Source organism: Oncorhynchus mykiss, chromosome 9, assembly GCF_013265735.2.
Source record: "Oncorhynchus mykiss isolate Arlee chromosome 9, USDA_OmykA_1.1, whole genome shotgun sequence".
Taxonomy (NCBI): Eukaryota; Metazoa; Chordata; class Actinopteri; order Salmoniformes; family Salmonidae; genus Oncorhynchus; species Oncorhynchus mykiss.
This window is the reverse complement of record NC_048573.1, coordinates 52,546,280-52,567,922: the sequence shown is the minus strand read 5'-3', so window position 1 is coordinate 52,567,922 and position 21,643 is coordinate 52,546,280. Positions and strand designations below refer to the sequence as shown.

The following is a 21,643-nucleotide window of genomic DNA, read 5'->3' as shown; positions in this document are numbered from 1 at the left end:
TATAGATGTATGAATTTTCTTTTAATCCTAGTACTGAAAATAATGTGTGTAATTATAATCAAGAAGTAGAACAATGACTGTCTGTTCCATGGTAGAAACGAATGAATTTATCGTCAGACTGGCTAGAATGCTTATCTACACAGGAAGACCTTGGCTTGGTCATAAATGATCTAAATTGGTGAGAGACGATGTAGGAAGGCTTGAGAACTATACTGTCTTTGTACCGGAGTGGAGGAGGGACAGGACAGTTTGAAACCTAATGACGTCATTTTCAGTTTATAACCTGTTGTAAATTGTATCATGTTCAGTACTCTCGAGAATAAACGCTTGTGCTTGATTTTGAGACTGGTCTCCGCCCATTTTATGCAAATAAGTTTCTTACAAATCCTTAGAAATGGGCTGAGTGTATTAATTTAATTGGGTATTAAACATATAGGAATTGAATTCCTCTATCAAAAACCTGGTTCAGTCTGCATTCCAACAGACATTGGGAGACAAATTCAACTTTCACAGGACAAAAACCTAAAACACAAGGCCAAAATATACACTGGAGTTGCTTACCAAGATTACATTGAATGTTACTGTGTGGCCTCGTTACAGTTTTGACTTAAATCGTCTTGAAAATCTATGGCAAGACTTGCAAATTGAATAATTTTAAGAAGAATAATGTGCAAATATTGTACAATCCAGGTATGCAAAGTTCTTAGAGATTTACCCAGAAAGACTCACAGTTGTAATTGCAGCCAAAGGTGCTTCTAACATGTACTGACTCAGGGGGTTGAATATTTATCTAATCAAGATATATTACTGTATTTTTTTTACAAATGTTTGAATTTTTCTTCCACAATAACATATTATTTTGAGTAGATTGTTGACAAAAAAAAGACAATTAAACCCACTTTGTAACACAACAAAATGTGGAAAAAGTCAAGGGGTATGAATACTTATGATACCCACTCTATGCCCCCTGGTTCAATGGCCAACCTGTATGACTGAATACAGCATCATCCAAAGTAACAGTTTGCCAATACCTCCATGTATAAGTGTTGGTGGTGATGAGTCAAAACAATCCTGGAAAATATCAGTGTGACCATCCTTTATCAAAAGCACATCTGCAACATCTCACGAGTAGAACAGTCTGTAGTTTTATCAGTGTAGCCACATAGAGAATCTGTTTGGGATTTGTAATTAGTTCAAAGGAGTTCCTCTCTGTTATTAAGGGTTCTGTGTTCACTTGCCCTTCAATTCAAGTCTAAACTGAGATTGAGCACTTATTTATTCAATGTTCCAAAATATTACGGGTGGGTGCCTTGGGAAACATTGAAAGTATATTGCATAGTTGTTCTCTGTGCGCTAGAAAAATGTTACTGTACGTTAATCTTTTTGATTAAAACTACATCTTGTATGATACCGCAAACCAGAATTAGCTTGATCTAGACTGCTATGCTTGGCCAACCTCTATCTTAAGATCATATCAAAAACAAACAGTCAAACAAACAAATGTTTTAAGTATGATTACAGGTTTTAGGCAATATGTGAAAATCTGCATTGCAGAAGATAGCAACCCACAGTTCAGTTAGGGTGCTGACTAATAGAGCAACAGTTTTATAGTATAGTAAGCCTATATGTATTGTATCAGTATCTATTAAACACAAGTGCTTTGTAAGCCAAAGGCCTCGTGTATTGTGGATGATGTCCAGAGAGGATAGAATGAACTGAGAGAGGGACGCAAGTTCAGATGTATTGTTCTTCTATCTGTTCTTCTCCTTCCTCCCTCCATCCTTGCCATAGTACAGTGCCTGTTAAACTCAGCAATGTTATGATCTGTGGCCCCAAGCCGATGCATCTGAAAGGCAGAAGGAAACAGACGCACATTAAAACCTCACACCAGTCCTTCCCAGTAGCAAGCCAAGAGGCATACCATATCAAACTGTAATGAACACTGTTAGTTAGTTGCCATGGAAACCCCAGTAGCCATAACCACAACTACCTTTTGGTGTGGTTACTTTGGGGTCAGACAGAATCTATTGGCAGAGTGCTAATTACGGAGGGCCCAGTTGGGGTCTTAGACCCCTAGAATGAGACATGAACTAGATGCAACAAAGTCAAACTTGGAGGGGGGGGGGGGTCTCTAAATAATACTTATTTAACTATTCTCCTACTTGTTTCAAATGCAATTTGTACTGGTACAGTGGTAAATATTAAAATGAAAGCTTATTCCAAATTAAACACACACCCCTACCTCTGTCTCATGGTTTAAACAATTTTTTCCCATGTGGCTGCATTTGTCATCCCAGGACAGTCCCCTATCTCAGCCCCTTTTCAGGTGTCCCAACTTTTCTTTCTACAAAAAAAAGGTCCTTTCTTCAGCAAGACACCGAACGTAATTATACTTTTTTTGTGTTTTTGTTTTGTTTAGGGGGCAGATCAGCTTTAATATTGCAGATATATTGTAGCTTCCATCAATATAAGTGTCTGCATCATTTCCAATCCCTCATATATTTTTTGTAAATATATATATATATATATACTGTGCCTTCGGAAAGTATTCAGGCCCCTTGACTTTTTCCACATTTTGTTACGTTACAGCCTTATTCAAAAATGGATTACATCGTTTTCCCCCCTCATCAATCAACACACAATCTCACCTTAATTACAAAGCAAAAACAGGCTTTTAGAAAGGTTTGCAATTTTATAAATAATAAATAAACGGAAATATCACATTTACATAAGTATTCAGACCCTTTACTCAGTACTTTGTTGAAGCACCTTTGGCAGCGACTACAGCCTCCAGTCTTCTTGGGTATGACGCAACAAGCTTGGCACACCTGTATTTGGGGAGTTTCTCACATTTTTATCTGCAGATCCTCTCAAGCTCTGTAAGGTTGGATGGGGAGCGTTGCTGCACAGCTATTTTCAGGTTTCTCCAGAGATGTTCGATCGGGTTCAAGTTCGGGCTCTGGCTGGGCCACTCAAGGACATTCAGAGACTTGTCGCAAAGCCACTCCTGCGTTGTCTTGGCTGTGTGCTTAGGGTTGTTGTCCTGTTGGAAGGTGAACCATCGCCCCAGTCTGAGGTCCTGAGTGCTCTGGAGCAGGTTTTCATGAAGGATCTCTGTACTTTGCTCCGTTAATCTTTGCCTCGATCCTGACTAGTCTCCCAGTCCCTGCCGCTGAAAAACATCCCCACAGCATGATGATGATGCTGCCACCACCATGCTTCATGTTGGGGTGGTGCCAGGTCTCCTCCAACGTGAAGCATGAACTCTTGGCATTCAGGCCAATCTTGGTTTCATTGGACCAGAGAATCTTATTTCTCATGGTCTGAGAGTCCTTTAAGTGCTTTTTGGCAAACTCCAAGTGGGCTGTCATGTGCCTTTTACTGAGGAGTGGCTTACGTCTGGCCACTACCATAAAGGCCTGATTGGTGAAGTGCTGCAGAGATGGTTGTCCTTCTGCAAGGTTCTCCCATCTGCACAGAGGAACTCTAGAGCTCTGTCAGAGTGACCATCGGGTCCTTGGTCACCTCCCAGACCAAAAACCTTCTCCCCCGATTGCTCAGTTTGGCCTGGCAGCCAGCTCTAGAAAGAGTCTGTCAACTGTCAACTGTGGGACCTTTTTATAGACAGTTGTGTGCCTTTATAAATCATGTCCAATCAAATGAATTTACCACAGGAGGTCTCCAATGAAGTTGTATAATCATCTCAAGGATGATCAATGGAAACAGGATACACCTAAGCTCAACTTGAATCTCGGATCGACTTCCAGCGCCGACAGAGATGGCTGCCTCGCTTCAAGTTCCTAGGAAACTATGCAGTATTTTGTTTTTTACGTGTTATTGTTATTATTACATTGGTAGCCCAGGTAATCTTAGGTTTCATTACATACAGTCGGGAGGAACTACTGAATATAAGAGCAACGTCAACTCACCATCATTACGACCAGGAATATGACTCTCCCGAAGCGGATCCTGTGTTTTGCCTTCCTCCCAGGACATTGGATCGGATCCCAGCCGGCGTCCCTAAACAACAACGCCGTAAAAGGGGCAAACGAGGCGGTCTTCTGGTCAGGCTCCGGAGACGAGCACATTGCGCACCACTCCCTAGCATATTACTCGCCAATGTCCAGTCTCTTGACAACAAGGTTGATGAAATCCGAGCAAGGGTAGCATTCCAGAGAGACATCAGAGACTGTAACGTTCTTTGTTTCACGGAAACATGGCTCACTCGAGAGACGCTAACGGAGTCGGTGCAGCTGAGACGTGGTGTGATCATAACAACATACAGGAACTCAAGTCCTTCTGTTCAACTGACTTAGAATTCCTCACAATCAAATGTCGACCGCATTATCTACCAAGGGAATTCTCTTCGATTATAATCACAGCCGTATATATTCCCTCCCAACCAGACACATTGATGGCCCTGACTAACTTTATTTGACTCTATGCAAACTGGAAACCACATATCCTGAGGCTGCATTCATTGTAGCTGGCGATTTTAACAAGGCTAATCTGAAAACAAGACACCCTAAATTGTATCAGTATATCGATTGCGCAACCAGGGCTGGTAAAACCCTGGATCATTGCTATTCTCACTTCCGCGACACAAATAAGGCCCTCCCCCGCCCTCCTTTCGGAAAAGCTGACCATGACTACATCCTACAGACAGAAACAAAAACAAGAAGCCCCCGCGCTCAGGTCTGTTCAATGCTGGTCCGACCAATCTGATTCCATGCTTCAAGATTGCTTTGATCACGTGGACTGGCATATGTTCCGCATTGTGTCAAACAACAACATTGATGAATACGCTGATTCGGTGAGCGAGTTCATTAGAAAGTGCATTGACGATGTCGTACCCATAGAACGATTAAAACATTCCCAAACCAGAAACCGTGGATTGATGGCAGCATTCGCGTGAAACTGAAAGCGCGAACCACTGCTTTTAACCAGGGCAAGGTGACCGGAAACATGACCGAATACAAACAGTGCAGCTATTCCCTCCGCAAGGCAATCAAACAAGCTGAGCTTCAGTATAGAGACAAAGTAGAGTTGCAATTCAACGGCTCAGACACAAGAGGTATGTGGCAGGGTCTACAGTCAATCACAGACTACACAAAGAAAACCAGCCCTGTCGCGGACCAGGATGTCTTGCTCCCAGACAGACTGAATAAAAATTTTGCCCGCTTTGAGGACAATACAGTGCCACTGACACGGACCGCAACCAAAAGCTGCGGACTCTCCTTCACTGCAGCCGACGTAAGTAAAACATTTAAACGTGTTAACCCTCGCAAGGCTGCAGGCCCAGACGGCATCCCCAGCCACGTCCTCAGAGCATGCGCAGACCAGCTGGCTGGTGTGTTTACGGACATATTCAATTAATCCTTATCCCAGTCTGCTGTTCCCACATGCTTCAAGAGGGCCACCATTGTCCCTGTTCCCAAGAAAGCTAAGGTAACTGAGCTAAACGACTACCGCCCCGTAGCCCTAACTTCCGTCATCATGAAGTGCTTTGAGAGACTAGTCAAGGACCATATCACCTCCACCCTACCTGACACCCTAGACCCACTCCAATTTGCTTACCGCCCAAATAGGTCCACAGACGACGCAATCGCAACCACACTGCACACTGCCCTAACCCATCTGGACAAGAGGAATACCTATGTGAGAATGCTGTTCATCGACTACAGCTCAGCATTTAACATCCTGTCGGGCTGTATCACCGCCTGGTACGGCAACTGCTCCGCCCACAACCGTAAGGCTCTCCAGAGGGTAATGAGGTCTGCACAACGCATCACCGGGGACAAACTACCTGCCCTTCAGGACACCTACAACACCCAATCTCACAGGAAGGCCATAAAGATCATCAAGGACAACAACCACCCGAGCCACTGCCTGTTCACCCCGCTATCATCCAGAAGGCGAGGTCAGTACAGGTGCATCAAAGCAGGGACCGAGAGACTGAAAAACAGCTTCTATCTCAAGGCCATCAGACTGTTAAACAGCCACCACTAACAGTGAGTGGCTGCTGTCAACACACTGACTCAACTCCAGCCACTTTAATAATGGAAATTGATGGAAATTGATGTAAAAATATATCACTAGCCACTTTAAACAATGCTACTTAATAATGTTTACATACCCCTCATCTCATATACTGTACTCTATATCATCTAGTGCATCTTTATGTAATACATGTATCACTAGCCACTTCAAACTATGCCACTTGGTTTACATACCCTACATTACTCATCTCATATGTATATACTGTACTCGATACCATCTACTGCATCTTGCCTATGCCGTTCTGTACCATCACTCATTCATATATCTTTATGTACATATTCTTTATCCCTTTACACTTGTGTGTATAAGGTAGTAGTTTTGGAATTGTTAGCTAGATTACTTGTTGGTTATTACTGCATTGTCGGAACTAGAAGCACAAGCATTTCACTACACTCGCATTAACATCTGCTAACCATGTGTACAGTGGGGAGAACAAGTATTTGATACACTGCCGATTTTGCAGGTTTTCCTACTTACAAAGCATGTAGAGGTCTGTCATTTTTATCATAGGTACACTTCAACTGTGAGAGACGGAATCTAAAACAAAAATCACATTGTATGATTTTAAAGTAATTAATTTGCATTTTATTGCATGACATAAGTATTTGATACATCAGAAAAACAGAACTTAATATTTGGTACAGAAACCTTTGTTTGTAATTACAGAGATCATATGTTTCCTGTAGTTCTTGACTAGGTTTGCACACACTGGAGCAGGGATTTTGGCCCACTCCTCCATACAGACCTTCTCCAGATCCTTCAGGTTTCGGGGCTGTCGCTGGGCAATACGGACTTTCAGCTCCCTCCAAAGATTTTCTATTGAGACTGGCTACGGCTCTCCAGGACCTTGAGATGCTTCTTACGGAGCCACTACTTAGTTGCCCTGGCTGTGTGTTTTGGGTCATTGTCATGCTGGAAGAACCAGCCACGACCAATCTTCAATGCTCTTACTGAGGGAAGGAGGTTGTTGGCCAAGATCTCGCGATACATGGCCCCATCCATCCTCCCCTCAATACGGTGCAGTCGTCCTGTCCCCTTTGCAGAAAAGCATCCCCAAAGAATGATGGTTTCCACCTCCATGCTTCATGGTTGGGATGGTGTTCTTGGGATTGTACTCATCCTTCTTCTTCCTCCAAACACGGCGAGTGGAGTTTAGACCAAAAAGCTCTATTTTTGTCTCATCAGACCACATGACCTTCTCCCATTCCTCCTCTGGATCATCCAGATGGTCATTGGCAAACTTCAGACGGGCCTGGACATGCGCTGGCTTGAGCAGGGGGACCTTGCGTGCGCTGCAGGATTTTAATCCATGACGGCGTAGTGTGTTACTAATGGTTTTCTTTGAGACTGTGGTCCCAGCTCTCTTCAGGTCATTGACCAGGTCCTGCCGTGTAGTTCTGGGCTGATCCCTCACCTTCCTCATGATCATTGATGCCCCACGAGGTGAGATATTGCATGGAACCCCAGACCGAGGGTGATTGACCATCATCTTGAACTTCTTCCATTTTCTAATAATTGTGCCAACAGTTGTTGCCTTCTCACCAAGCTGCTTGCCTATTGTCCTGTAGCCCATCCCAGCCTTGTGCAGGTCTACAATTTTATCCCTGATGTCCTTACACAGCTCTCTGGTCTTGGCCATTGTGGAGAGGTTGGAGTCTGTTTGATTGAGTGTGTGGACAGGTGTCTTTTATACAGGTAACGAGTTCAAACAGGTGCAGTTAATACAGGTAATGAGTGGAGAACAGGAGGGCTTCTTCAAGAAAAACTAACAGGTCTGTGAGAGCCGGAATTATTACTGGTTAGTAGGTGATCAAATACTTATGTCATGCAATAAAATGCAAATTAATTACTTTAAAATCATACAATGTGATTTTCTGGATTTTTGATTTATATTCCGTCTCTCACAGTTGAAGTGTACCTATAATAAAAATGACAGACCTCTACATGCTTTGTAAGTAGGAAAACCTGCAAAATCGGCATAGTATTAAATACTTGTTCTCTCCACTGTATTAGACAAATACAATTTGATTTGATTTGATTTGAATCTCATAGCAAAGGGTTTGAATGCTTACATAAATAAGGTTTTTATTTAATCAATTTCAGAATAAGGCTGTAACATAACAACAATTTATGGAAAAAGTAAAGGGATCTGAATACAGTACCAGTCAAAAGTTTGGACACACCTACTCATTCAAAGGTTTTTATTTATTTTTTACTATTTTCTACATGGTAGAATAACGGCGAAGAAATCAAAACTATGAAATAACACATGGAATCATGTAGTAACCCAAAAAGTGTTAAACAAATCAAAATATATTTTACATCTGAGATTCTTCAAAGAAGCCACCCTTCGCCTTGATGACAGCTTTGCACATTTTTTACATTCTCTCAACCAGCTTTACCTGGAATGCTTTTCCAACTATCTTGAAGGAGTTCACCACATTTGCTAAGCACTTGTCGGCTGCTTTTCCTTCACTCTGCGGTCCAACTCATCCCAAACCATCTCAATTGGGTTGAGGTTGGGTGATTGTAGAGGCCAGGTCATCTGATGCAGCACTCCATCACTCTCCTATTTGGTCAAATAGCCCTTACACAGCCTGGAGGTGAGTTGGGTCATTGTCCTGTTGAAAAACAAATGATAGTCCCACTAAGCGCAAACCAGATGGGATGGCGTGACGCTGCAGAATGCTGTGGTAGCCATGCTAGTTAAGTGTGCCTTGAATTGTAAATAAATCACTGACAGTGTCACCAACAAAGCACCCCCACACCATCACCTCCTCCATGCTTCACGGTTGGAACTACACATGTGGAGATCATCCGTTCACCTACTCTGCGCTCGCAAAGACACAGCGGTTGGAACCAAAAATCTCACATATCTTCTTCTCATTGGTGTCCTTTAGTAGTGGTTTCTTTACAACAATATGACCATGAAGGCCTGATTCACAAAGTCTCCTCTGAACAGTTGATGTTGAGATGTGTCTGTTACTTGAAAAATAAATACAAGTTCTGATCCCTTCTATTCTCATAGTTTCTACAGATTGTAAATTAACAAAACATTTTTGCTAAAAGTATTATTACATTATTGATCGATTGACTATGACTTTTCAAATCACCGAGTAGTGCTATCTGCAGAGTTAGCTCCAGGTAAATGTTGCAATTCTTCGGCCATCCCTGGACCTGCGACCAAAAACAAGCTATATATGGACAGTACCAAAACAAATTATGTATTGATTGTCTCTTCGCAGCAAAATCTGCAGAGCTGGGATGGTTGTTTCCCCATAACATTCTATTGGTTGCAAGAATTTTGTATAATTTAAATTGAAAAAGTTTTGAAACCGGTGTCATTTTGCGTATCAGTTCATAAAACGTGCCATGGAATCGGTACATCGAAAATCACTTCCCAAATATTTTGCATCTATATGACACAGCTGTACATTTTTTGGTCCTTAAATGAAAGTGGTATACTTTTTTATTTAGCACAATTTCCTTAAACTAATGTTGGTCTTTATGTCAGAGTTTACTAGGAGTGGTGGGTTGGAGTCAGGCGCAGAGAGCAGAGTGTTCGGTAAATCGTAATATTTATTCTCCAGCACAAAACGGTCACGCCAAAATACAGGGCGCATGAAACAGACAAGCCCAAACACAGGACAAAACAGTCTGGAGACAACAAACACGCAAACACATCCACAACCAACAGAGTAACAATCCCGCACAAACCTAAGCGGACCTAACAGGCTTAAAGAAACATAAATCAAGAAACGAAACAGGGAACATGTGCAACCAATAAGACAAAACTAAAGGAAAAAGGGATCGGTGGTGGCTAGTAGACCGGCGACGACGACCGCCAAGCGCCGCCCGAACAGGCAGGGGAGAGCCACCTTTGGGCAGCCGTGCATTACGGCTGCCCAAACAAGTTCCAAACTTTTTCCCCATTCCACTTGCCTCTTTCGTTTTTGCATTAATGCTGCAATTAGTTGATTGTAATTTTGTGTAGAGCAGACAATTCCATATATTTTTGTTAGCTGCATGTGTGACATAACTCCACCAATTATGTTTATGATATCATTTACAAAGATTATACCTTTTTTTAAACATTTTTTAAATGTTTTTTTTTTAAATCAATGAGTTAGTATATTTGCGTTTAATCACAATAGTTGTATTATTTGTTCTGTCTTTTCTGGTGGACTAAACTGAAATTGCAACCAACTTTCTAACAGATGTCTCTTTCCATTCATCAAATGGCGCGAGTGCACAGTGCACGGTTGGGATGCTGAATGTATTTTAGACGAGTGGACGAACATATGCATGTACCCTACTTTTTGAAGTAATTTGTTTGACAATAAGATGAAAACATCATGACTGGTAAAGTTCATGCCAAATTAAAAGGTAATCAAAATGTATTTTGACAGTTAAATTACATGCCTTTACTATTAGGCTCATACATTTTTTTTTAGGAACATCCTGTCTAGCAGGAACTATTTTGGAGTTGTTAAAACAATTCTCAGGAGTCCTAGCGACATACTACCAGTGAATCAATGTTGTAATATGGGCAATAAAAAGGCTACCTCTTCATCCAAACAAAGAGTTGGCTTGGATGGATTCAAAAGCGCCAATTCTAGGATCCAATTGAACATGTCTTTAAAATATCCATGTTTGCTCCAATTGACCAACTGAACACAACTGATATTAACTGACCCCAACCAACAGTGCTGAAGGGTTCACATCCTCATTCAAAATGGCGGCGGCCCGTTCTCTCACCTGAATGAAACTGGGCCGTGCAGCAGAGGCCCTTCCCGCGTGTCGTCCGGTATACAGGCCACACACACACTCTGGTGGTGGGGGGCAGGTGTGTCAGACGTGTGGACAGTAAGTTGGGGGGCAGGTAGAAGGAGGAGCGCTGGGCGGTGGTAGAGCCGTGGCCGTCCTGTCCCTCCCAGGTGAGCCAGTAGCCCCTGAGGCCGTCCATGCTGGCTTTCCAGTCCACCTGCACAGAGTCACTGCCCACCGTGGTCAGCCGCAGGTCTGCAAGATCCGGCCTCACTGAGAAGGGAGGGAGGTAGGGATGGGATTCATTTTCCAAAGTACACTTTGGCAATTTATACATTGTTACGTCATGCCAATAAAGCAATTGAAATTAAATGGAGAGAGAGATAAAAAGGCTGACGTGCTGCATCTGTACAGTGGTATGTGAAGGGTAATAGTACATTTAGCATTTTCCCATTTTATTGCTTCAGTTTAAAGACGTTGAGGCTAATCTCATACCGCATCTGTGCCTAAGAACATATCCTTAATGCTATATGCTCCTTACCCTCCTCAGTGCACACTTTGACAGACATGGCCCTCTCCTGGCCATAGGAGTGACGGGCGCTCACGGTGACCAAGTACTGGGTGTCTGGCTGGAGGTTGGTCAGCATGGTGGAGTTCTGCCCCCGGCCCACAGTAGTCATGTGGAGCTTCCCCCCCGGGAGCGCTGAGTACTCCACCTGGAAGCTCTGGACAGACTCTGGCTGCAGAGGACCCCAGCTCACCCTCACACTATTGGCCTCTGAGTCCGACACCGTCACCACGGCTGGGCTCAACACCTCTGAGGAGACGATAAGTTATATGTAATAATATAATATTAAAATATATATTATCTGGTGATTTACCAGGTGCTTTTGTCGAATGTGACTTCAGAATATTCGGTATACAGTGTGCCCATGCTGGACACTACCCCAAAGATATAACATCCCAACCAACTGAGCCAACATTGTTACAATTAACAATGTAAATGTTGTAAATGTCAAATGTAAACATGCCACCTCTTACCTGGCTTAGTGGTGAAGGTGACGGAGAGGGGGTTGAGCACCTGCAGGTTGGACTCAGGAGTCAGTGTGGCTGTGTAGGTGGTGTCTGGCTTTAGTCCCGTCAGCCTGGCCGTGCTAGAGTCCCCTGGCCGGGTGAGTCTCTGGTACTGGCCACCGCTGGTACTGGGGCTGGTACCAGGCCCCCCTGCTCCTCCTCCAACCACTCCCCCACTGGGAGCCGGTCCAAACCGGATGTCATAATAACCGTTCAATCCGGCCAGAACCGGTCGCCACTGCAGCACAGCGCTGTCTGTGGACACATCTCGCACCTGGAGCCGTTCAGCCCAGAGGATCTCTGTTAGAGGAGAGACAGAACGAGACCGGAGGACTGAAACACTGGTGAAATATAAAACTCCACTTTAAATTGAAGGACCATGTCAATTGCTGTCAATTGAGGAATCAAATTGGACACACACACTCACCAATAATGGCATCCCTCAGGTCCTCGGTGATGATACTCATATCGTCAATGTCCACAAAGTACAGGTGTGACTCCACAGGTGGGGTGACCACCTGCCGCAGCACCTGGTAGTTCCCGTGGCCCGTGGAGATCACCAGAACGGCTACGCCCTCCTCTCTCAGCTCCTCCATTGGTCCAATCACATCACCCGGCTTCACCCCGTCCGTCAGCCACACTAAAACCCTGGGTAGCTCTGCCCTGGCCCCTCTGGCCCCTCCAGGCTTCAGCACCCAGTCCTTGGCCATCCTGAGGGCCTCCTCTGTATTGGTGTCGCCCCTCAGAGCCTTGGTGTTCCCCAGTGCCTCCTGGAGGCCAGATTGGGTATTGTGGGCGTCAAAGCCAAACTCGAGGCGGGGTTGGGTGCCCACCTGCAGTAGCCCCACCCTCACCTGGTCCTCGCCCAATGAGAAGGGGAGGAGGAGCTCGGACAGGAAGCCCAGCATGCGGGAGTACTCATAGGATGAGACGCTGCCTGAGGAGTCCAATAGGAAGAGGATGTCGCCCTCACAGCAGTTCAACACTGAGAGGAGAGAAAAGGAAAGGAGAGTGTTACAGATGGTGGACACTAGATTTTTACAGATATAGGGTATATAGAATATAGATTAATATCTATAGGCTATAGCTATAGAATATAATGCTAATATTATGTGAAAATGAATAACTGAATAAGTCACAGAATACTGTTGAGAATTAAATACTCCCAGAGTTAAGCAATATTTACACCACTGTGGGTCTTCACGATGGGGAACTTTCTATAAGCATAGTGCTTATAGTAGATGTGTGAGATACACTACAATTAGTGTATGTGGGAAACAGCGAAACAATGTGGTATAGTTATTTGTTTACCCACAAACTTACCGTAGAGAAGCAAACTAATTATTAATGATAGCCAGCCAAACATTTACAGGGATAAATACAATCCCAGAACTCACTGAGACTGTGTGGAGCATGTGGGAAAACCCACTACTATTTTCAACTTTCTCTCTCTTTTCTCATTCTCTCTCTGATTCCTTCTCCCTCCCTTAACTTTTTCCAGTGGTCCTCCTTCTGTTCAGTATGTGAGTGTGCACACACTGGCACGCACGCACGCACGCACACACACACACACACACACACACACACACACACACACACACACACACACACACACACACACACACACACACACACACACACACACACACACACACACACACACAAAGAATCTCCCCCTCACCATCCACCTCTTTGGAACAACACTATCCCACAGTCATTAAAACCTTTATAGAAAATGCCACAAGTCTGAAAGCGGGAGAAACTGAAACAAAATGAAAAGAGGAAAAATGTGTGGAGAGGTGTGAACTGTCTGTAGAAAGGAAATGAGTGGAAAACAAGTAATTACAGCAATAAGACCAGATCAAAACAAACAGGCCAACCTAAAATAAGGGATGAAGAAGTGAGCTAGATCAGAGGAGTGGTGGCCAGATGAGGGATGGATGAAAATGCTGTCATAACATTTAGACTAGGCAACATTTTACAAATGTTCCATATTTCATAACAGTAGCACGGAACAGTGCTTCTCATTAAAGAGAGAGAGTGAGTAAGAAGGGGTGAGGGGGAGAGGGGGAGAACTGTAGGAACTCCTTATATTGGTGTTATAAGGAGGAGGGTAGGTTGGAGGTGGGGATAGAGAGAGAAATGTTAAGGGGGAGGTGTGTATTGGCAGTTCCATTTGTGAGAAGAAGAGGAATGTTTGGTAGTAGACGTATACCCATATACAGAGAGAGAAAGAGAGCGAGAGAGCGAGAGAGAGAGGAAGTGAGGGATAGTGAGAGAGACGTGCCATGTTCATTTTCTAGCGTTGAGTGCTTTGGAATATCATTATTTTCTTTGGGCCCTTAGCAATTAATTTCTTAACGCTTCAATTTGACACTCGATGTGTGGTCACTGTACTGATAAGAGTGTAGTGTTGAAAGAAGAGTGTACACTCAAGCATGCACACACGCACACATGCACACACACACATCTGGACTTTGTACTCCAGCTCTCTAAGAGGGAGGGGCTGCAGTTACACTGCACATATGGCCTCTAATGTTAAACCCCAGTAAACTGTAGTTCTGTCTGTGTCTCTCTGGTCTCTCTATGTTTACTGTAAACCAACTGTTTGGGTCTGAACTGTCTTGTACATTAGTATTAGCTTTATTGCGGTGTTAGGTTTACAGTACACCCTGAACAAGCTTGACAAATAACGTATATTAGTGGTTACACACTGAATGTAAATTATGAAACCACAGAGCCTTCATGGGCATGGGAGTAACTGACAATAACTCTTTAGACCTGCTTCACACATGCACACACACACACACACACACATACATACACACACACACGTATGCATGTATTATTGCATGTGCGCGCACACACACACACAGCTCAGATGTGTTAGAAAAGGCCTCCTCCACAGCTCTTCTTGGTTCTAAAACATCATCACCATATCACCATCAGTAGGCTGTAAGTAGGATCAAAATACATCATCACAGGGGATCAAACCTGGATCATCTGTGATTCTCTGCCAGTCTTTAGTATTAAAAGCATTTATATTAGTGGGGGCTCTTGAGAGGAGGAAGGGGAGGACCATCCTCCTCAGTGAATTTAATAAAAATAAAAATTGTAAAACATTGAAAAAGTTATAATTTTTAGATAAAACTATACTAAATATATTCACATGACCAAATAATTGATTAAAACACAGTAGCCTCAACAGCACTCTGTAGGGTAGCACCATGGTGTAGCCGGAGGACAGCTAGCTTCCATTCTCCTCTCGGTACATTGACTACAATATAAAACATTGGAGGCTCTTGGTTCTCACCCCCTTCCATAGACTTACACAGTAATTATGACACCGGAGGACGTCCTCCAACCTATCAGAGCTCTTACAGCATGCACTGACATGTTGTCCACCCAATCAAAGGATCACAGAATTAATCTAGTACTGAAAGCATAAGCTACAGCTAGCTAGCACTGTAGTGCATACAATATGGTGAGTAGTTGACTCAAAGAGAGAGAAAGATAATAGTTGAACAGTTCTCAACAAATGAATTTCTTCAAAAATGAAGGCGAAGCAAGAGAGAGAGAGCGAAAGAGAGATCTTTTTTATTTCATGTTCAGTTTAACTTACTTAGCTAGTAAATGCAGCTGGCTAGTTTAGTTACTCAAACACCTCAAACAGAGGGATGCTATGTTTGCTAGCTGGCTATGACTATCCAACACAACACTGAAAGTCTTCCAAGTCAAGGTTAGCTTTTCGTTTTATTAATGTATTGTCACCAGGGCCTGCCGGTCTAAATACTTACTGACTATACACTGTAGCATTACTGCATGATTGTAGCGGGTTAACTAACACATTAGTTATATTAGCTATGTTGACTAGGACGTTACTTTAGCTAATATGGAGACAATGATGTAGGCTGTGTGTTGCGGTTATGACATGGTTTGGCTTGGAAAGTTTTTTTAACCTGGTCACATACAGCTGATGTATTGTTCATTGAAGTCCACAAACAAAGGGAAAATGTGAGAGGAGGAGAGTGCATAGAGGCTAGAATGAATACATTGAATACATACTATGAAAGTGATTAGGGGTGTATTCATTCTGCCGATTCTGTTGAAAAAACGTTTCTTAAACGGATGCAAATGAAACGGAGATTAAAAAAATAGCTGAATTTGTCTAATAGAAACTCTCATTTGCAACTGTTGGACTAATGATTACACCCTAGATAAGCTAGATACAGACAAGAGTGTGTAAGGCAGTATTGAATGTGTCACTGTCTGGCCATGTGTCACTGTCTGTTTTTCTCTCAACCTGTGTTCACCTACGTTGTAAACTTTTATTCATAGGCTAGGTTGTAGCAACCTCATGATGGATATAGGGAAAACTTGAGTATCATGTAGTAGCCTAAACCTATCGATGTTACATTGAACTGGGTTGAATGGAACATGAATGACAGTCTTCCAACATGCAACAACGGCACTGACCGCAACTGATTTCTATGTTTGAGTGAGACGCATAGAAAGTAATTAAGCTATGTTAGTCAAAGCCTGTCTATTCTCTATAGATGGAAGTCTGTGTGAGAAGTCTAATGTTCTGTCTGTCCACTGTATACTTACACTGAGTCATAAAGACAGACCACTGACAGATGGAACTGACTCACCAGCAAGTTTAGTTTTCACCATTACAGTATATGTTATGAGCTTTAACTACCACATGCATGGTTGTAACAAGCATTCAGTAATTAGTAATGGTGTTATAATCAATAATTTGTTTTAATTTACATCGCATGTAATAATAATAAGCACAACAATTTCACATAGTGTTAAAGTCAGGAACAGATATCAACATACACTGAGTATACCAACATTAGGAATGCCTTCCTTATATTGGACAACGGAACAGCCTCAATTCATCGGGGCATGGACTCTACAAGGTTTCAAAAGCATTCTATAGGGATGATGACCCATGTTGACTTCAATGCTTCCCACAGTTGTGTCTAGTTAGCTGGATGTCCTTTGGGTGGTGGACCATTCTTGATACACACTGGAAACTGTTGAACGTGAAAAACCCAACAGCACTTAAAGTATTTTGTCTTTCCCATTCACCCTCTGAATGGCACACATGTCAGAAAAGGCTAAAAAATCCTTCTTTAACCTGTCTCCTCCCCTTCATCTACACTGACTGAAGTGGATTTAACAAGTGACATGAATAAGGGATCATAGCTTGGATCATAGCTTTCACCTGGTCAGTCTATGTCATTGGAAAGAGCAGGTGTTCTTAATGCTTTGTATACTCAGTGTATATTACTGTCAAAGTTGTAGAAATTATATGACAGATGATACAAGTATTGTGCCTTTAATATAATAACACCAGTTGGAGACACTCTGACTTCTCCTCCCTAGTCTCTCAGTCACCCCACCACTAGACCATCGGCCACCACCTGCAATGCTCACCTTCTTCAGTTGCTGAGTTTTGACCACAGGATTTCCGCAGGAACATTCCAACCAGTATGCAAGTAAACAAAATCCGATTCTTCATCTCAAGTGTTTATTGTGATCAATTTCGGTAGAAATAATTATGATGATATCAATAGGGTTTCCTCCAAAAATGTGTTCATTTCCTGAACCGTCGCTCCAACTGAAATGGTAATGAGCCTTCCATTCAGGATACTTAGGCAATAAATTGCGGCTTGAAACTTCATATCCCAAATTCTCACTTTCACCGAGACTTTCCCGTTTTGTTTCCGCTTTTCTGGAACATTACATTCTTGTAATATTTCCCAAAGATCAAATGTTGTCTGTTGGTTGCTCTGGTAGCCTCCGTGAGTTAGTGCGCGCAAGTTAAAAAGCGCGAGCATTCTAGTCGGTTCTTCGCTCTGACCCCCCCTCCCATCCAGTGTTCACTCCCTTATTTCTTAACCGTCTTTCAAGACACTTCGAATAGCAATAGGCGTAAGAGCTCTGGCCAAACGTCATTGCTCTGGAAAGGTGCCCATTTTCTCATATCTTTACATTTTATGGCAAACTAGACAATCTTGCAAAAAGTGAAGAGAGTCTTTAAAATGTAAAACAATATAAGGAAGAATTTAAACTTTCAGCTTTGAAATTAACTAATGGAGATGTATAATTATCTAGACAATTAAAACTAAGAAATGCAGTTAATTATGGAGCCTTATCTGAGGGCCACTGACTTTCAGCACTAAAATCCTTGGAATGAGAGTGCCTTTTCAAGATCATAGGTCCAGGGGTGGAATGGTTTTGTGGTATTTTGGGGAAATGCCAGATGGGCCGGTCCATTTTTAGACAAGTGGGCCTGTCTGGTTTTTTGCGCAAAATAATAATGATCTGGTGAATAATGGGGGCCTCAAGAAAATGGGCTGATGCGGGGGTTCTCAAGGAGAAAAATTTGCTGGTGTGGGGGCCTCAAAGGGGAAGAAATGGTCAGGTGTATTAGAAATGCCAAGGATGTTTTCTGGTTCCAGTCCACCCCTGGATAGGCCTACATGTAGGCTATTGTCTATTTCATTTGTTGGCCTTCCACTGGACACAGACATCATCAGTTCAACGTCTACTTTTTATGTACATTTCGCTGAGTTATCAACTAACATGAATTCAACATGAAATCAACATTTCTACATGTCATTGGATTTTGGTTAAAAGTTGGGAGGAAAAAAGGCTAAATTCTCTTACGTTGATGACGTTTTGCTAATCCAATCAATTTTCCTTGTTGATTTAAAGTCATCACATCACATTGCATTTTGTTGTTGTTGAAGTGACGTGGAAACAACGTTGATTCAACCAGTTTTTGCCCAGTGGGCTATGTGCATGTTTAGATTATTGTGAGACTATAAGAACATGGGACACAATTATGGGGTCAAGCTCATGGACTTCAGCATCAACTGCTCAAGTTGGCGAAATAGATTCCATGGGAAATATAATTTTTTATTGAATTGCATCAGCCTATAGTGCCTCAGGAGATTTGGAGAATGTGATATTGAGATGGTGTCTGTTTGAGAATGAAAAGCAGCGTGCTTATGAGAGAGAGACCGAGAGAGAAAGAGCGAGAGAGAGAGGTGAGGAGGAGTGGGAATAGGGTAGAAGACGATAGTGGGAATTAAGAGAAGGGACAAAGGTCTGATGTCTGGAGACCTCGGTGACACATCACATGACCTAAGCTTATTTCTATTGTTCCATTGTAACAGAACACCCCATCACACACCTAGTAACTAAACACTGAGTCTATACAAACCTGTGAAAGATAGGCGCTGTTCTATGAAAGATAAGTAGTTGACCATTTCCAAACAGAATAGTATGTTGAGTTTGACCTACAGTATTGAGTGGCTGTTTTGAATCGTGTTTCCTACACACTAAACTTGCCCTTACACGCAACCCCTTCTGACCCCCTCAGTCTGGTCACTGACCCCACTGTATAGTTTACTGTTTATGTCTTCAGATGGGAGTCCTGCTCTTTCAACTGTCCCGGCTGTATGCTATTCACATAACATGTTGTTACCGGAGGACCAGAGGAAAGGAAATGTTTTAAATCTCACACACGTTCATGTCAACACATTTCTATCCTCTCAATAAACATAGGTCATGAAACCATACGTGGTTGTCTTTGTTCTCTTATTTGCACATTCCCTATAAAGAGTAGTAAGCTCCTCTGAGATTCATGTGTCTTTGGAGTACAGTTTCATTGAAAGCGATTGGGTAAAGCTGCAAAGAGTGGTTAGTTGACCATTTTTGGCAGTGGACAAGGCTATGGGAATAAGGGAGGAAGGGAAGTGAAAGAGTAAGGGAGGTGGAAGACGCAGACAGATGGATGACGAGTCCCATATGACAACCCTCACAGTGTGACAACATGGAAACACAGAGAAACAGCATTACGTGAGAGGAGAGATCTATTTTGTTGAATTCTGAACACTTGAAGTTTATACAACTGAGCACCATTTGTAATTGGGTTTTATACAGTCTCTTGACACTTTGGCACATAGTAGCGCTCCCGCTGTTATTTACCATTAAAACTTTGGCTCCAGTGCTTCTGGCATCACAATGGAAATCCCATTTCATTAGTAAAGACAGTTCTCTCCTTCACTACTTGCCAGTTATTCCCCCTTCTTTGGTGAGATTGAGACATTTTAGGTTTATGTAGCGTGCCATGTTCTGATAGATTTGACTTGGATACCAGCCATAAATAAAAGTATAAATAAGTCAGGAAGGGGAAGTCAGAGGGGTTTCCCATCACTGGGCCGTGTTGAAGTTCTTATTTACCAAAAATGCACAGAGTCTTCCTGGCACGCTCTGACCCTTCTGTTCCTGCATCACTAGATCACCCTGCTCATGGTGTCTGGGTCCTGCACATTGCTCATCCTGCAAGCTTTTTTACCAGGTCTGTTTGTGAAGTACTGATAGTTTTTATTTTACAGTTTCCTGTCTGTTCTCAGGGTGATGGTGAGATACTGGTCCAAAGGGTAACAGAGGAATTCCAAGCCAAGGGCAGATGCTATGCACACTGTTACTGTTTTATGGTTACTTCTTAGTAAAATGACTAGCCAAATGCAGGACATCCCTTACAAAAAAATTACATATAAAAAAGATACACATTTATTAAATGTAGAGTTGACATACAAACATCACATTTCAACATGAGGAGAATAGCGTCTTCACCTCACATGTGAATTGCATGTTCACATTTGAAAAACATTAACATGTGAAAAGCCATTTGCTGTTGTACATGTAAGAAACCTCCACATGGGTAAATCTCACTTTCTCATGTTGAATTGCAAGTTCACATGTGAAAAACAATCACGTGACAATCACATTTGCAGTTTTCCATGTAAGAAAACTCCACATGTGAAAATTGCAAGTTAACATGTAGGGGTGAAATAGTGTTATTCTCCTCATTTGAAAAGGTGGTGTTAACATGTTGCAGTAGCAATGTTTCCTCAAATTCTGTAATGCCATTCTGTAAAAAGGTTACTTAGCCTACCCGAGTAGAATAATTGAAGTGCATTAAAATGAGTGATTTCTTATTTCTGAGCCATCCACTCCATTATTATTGTAGTAATCCATAATGTTGCTTTTGATATATATGTATACTTAGCGCTACACTAGGGAGAGTCATTCGGAGTGTTACTGCTGCTGGGATGCGCCTCTCTTCTTCGAACACGTTGCTCCTTGACAATTGGAAGAAGCACAGAAAAAGAACAAAGAAGCTAGCTCTTCGTGTCTCTTTATTTTTTTAATCCTCTTTTCTGGTTTGTAGGTTTGGTAACTTTTTTTTTAAATCCAGAGATAACATGTTTATTTGGTCATTTTGATGTATAATTTAATTATTTTGACCTACTGAAAAATGAGGGAGATTTTTCCATTCACATGCTCACTTTTGTATTTTTACCAACTAGGGCTCATATTGAGTGTATTTAAATGTGTACATGTATTTTAGAAGGTTACTTTTTATGAAATTTGTATCTAATGGTCGCATGTTAACCGCTAGCTAGCTTATTGACAGGTGATAGCGAGCCTTCCATTTCCTCCTAGCTAGCTATTTGTAGCTTCTGTAATTGTTAGCGGTCCATTGATTTGTGTTACATTTAATTACACAGGCCTAAAAGGGATTTTAAGGAATTTGAAAATGTGTGAATGTGTTTGCTTTAGGAACGAATGTTGACAGATTCTTTTCCACAAAAAGATGATTTTGAATTAGGGCTGTCAGAGTTAATCAGTTAATTCGAGCACATTTTTGTGCACA

The 21,643-nt window shown here is 42.3% G+C and overlaps 1 protein-coding gene across 2 annotated transcripts; it reads right to left on the bottom strand.

Moving 5' to 3' along the window:
- Nucleotides 1-397: 397 nt before the first annotated feature.
- vwa1 (von Willebrand factor A domain containing 1) lies at nucleotides 398-17,796 on the bottom strand. 2 transcript variants are annotated; one of them, XM_021616203.2, is made up of 6 exons: nucleotides 17,347-17,796; nucleotides 12,329-12,886; nucleotides 11,869-12,201; nucleotides 11,369-11,644; nucleotides 10,819-11,100; nucleotides 398-1,846 (listed from the first exon to the last, which is right to left on the bottom strand). In XM_021616203.2, the coding sequence occupies exons 1-6, from the start codon at nucleotides 17,429-17,431 to the stop codon at nucleotides 1,818-1,820; spliced, it is 1,563 nt and encodes a 520-aa protein (XP_021471878.1). In that variant the 5' UTR covers nucleotides 17,432-17,796; the 3' UTR covers nucleotides 398-1,817. The 2 variants fall into 2 exon arrangements, with proteins under 2 accessions (XP_021471878.1, XP_036844201.1); XM_036988306.1 differs by lacking the exon at nucleotides 398-1,846 and adding an exon at nucleotides 8,403-8,681.
- Between the last annotated feature and the right edge of the window lie 3,847 nt (nucleotides 17,797-21,643).

What these genes read in the sequence shown, in the direction of transcription:
- vwa1 (XM_021616203.2), bottom strand. Translation starts at nt 17,431, where the DNA reads ATGAAGAATCGGATTTTGTTTACTTGCATACTGGTTGGAATGTTCCTG. An exon ending in CCTGAGGGATGCCATTATTG is followed by an intron (nt 12,202 to 12,328) that starts GTGAGTGTGTGT and finishes CTCCTCTAACAG; the next exon opens with AGATCCTCTGGGCTGAACGG. An exon ending in CACGGCCCAGTTTCATTCAG is followed by an intron (nt 1,847 to 10,818) that starts GTGAGAGAACGG and finishes TCTGCCTTTCAG; the next exon opens with ATGCATCGGCTTGGGGCCAC.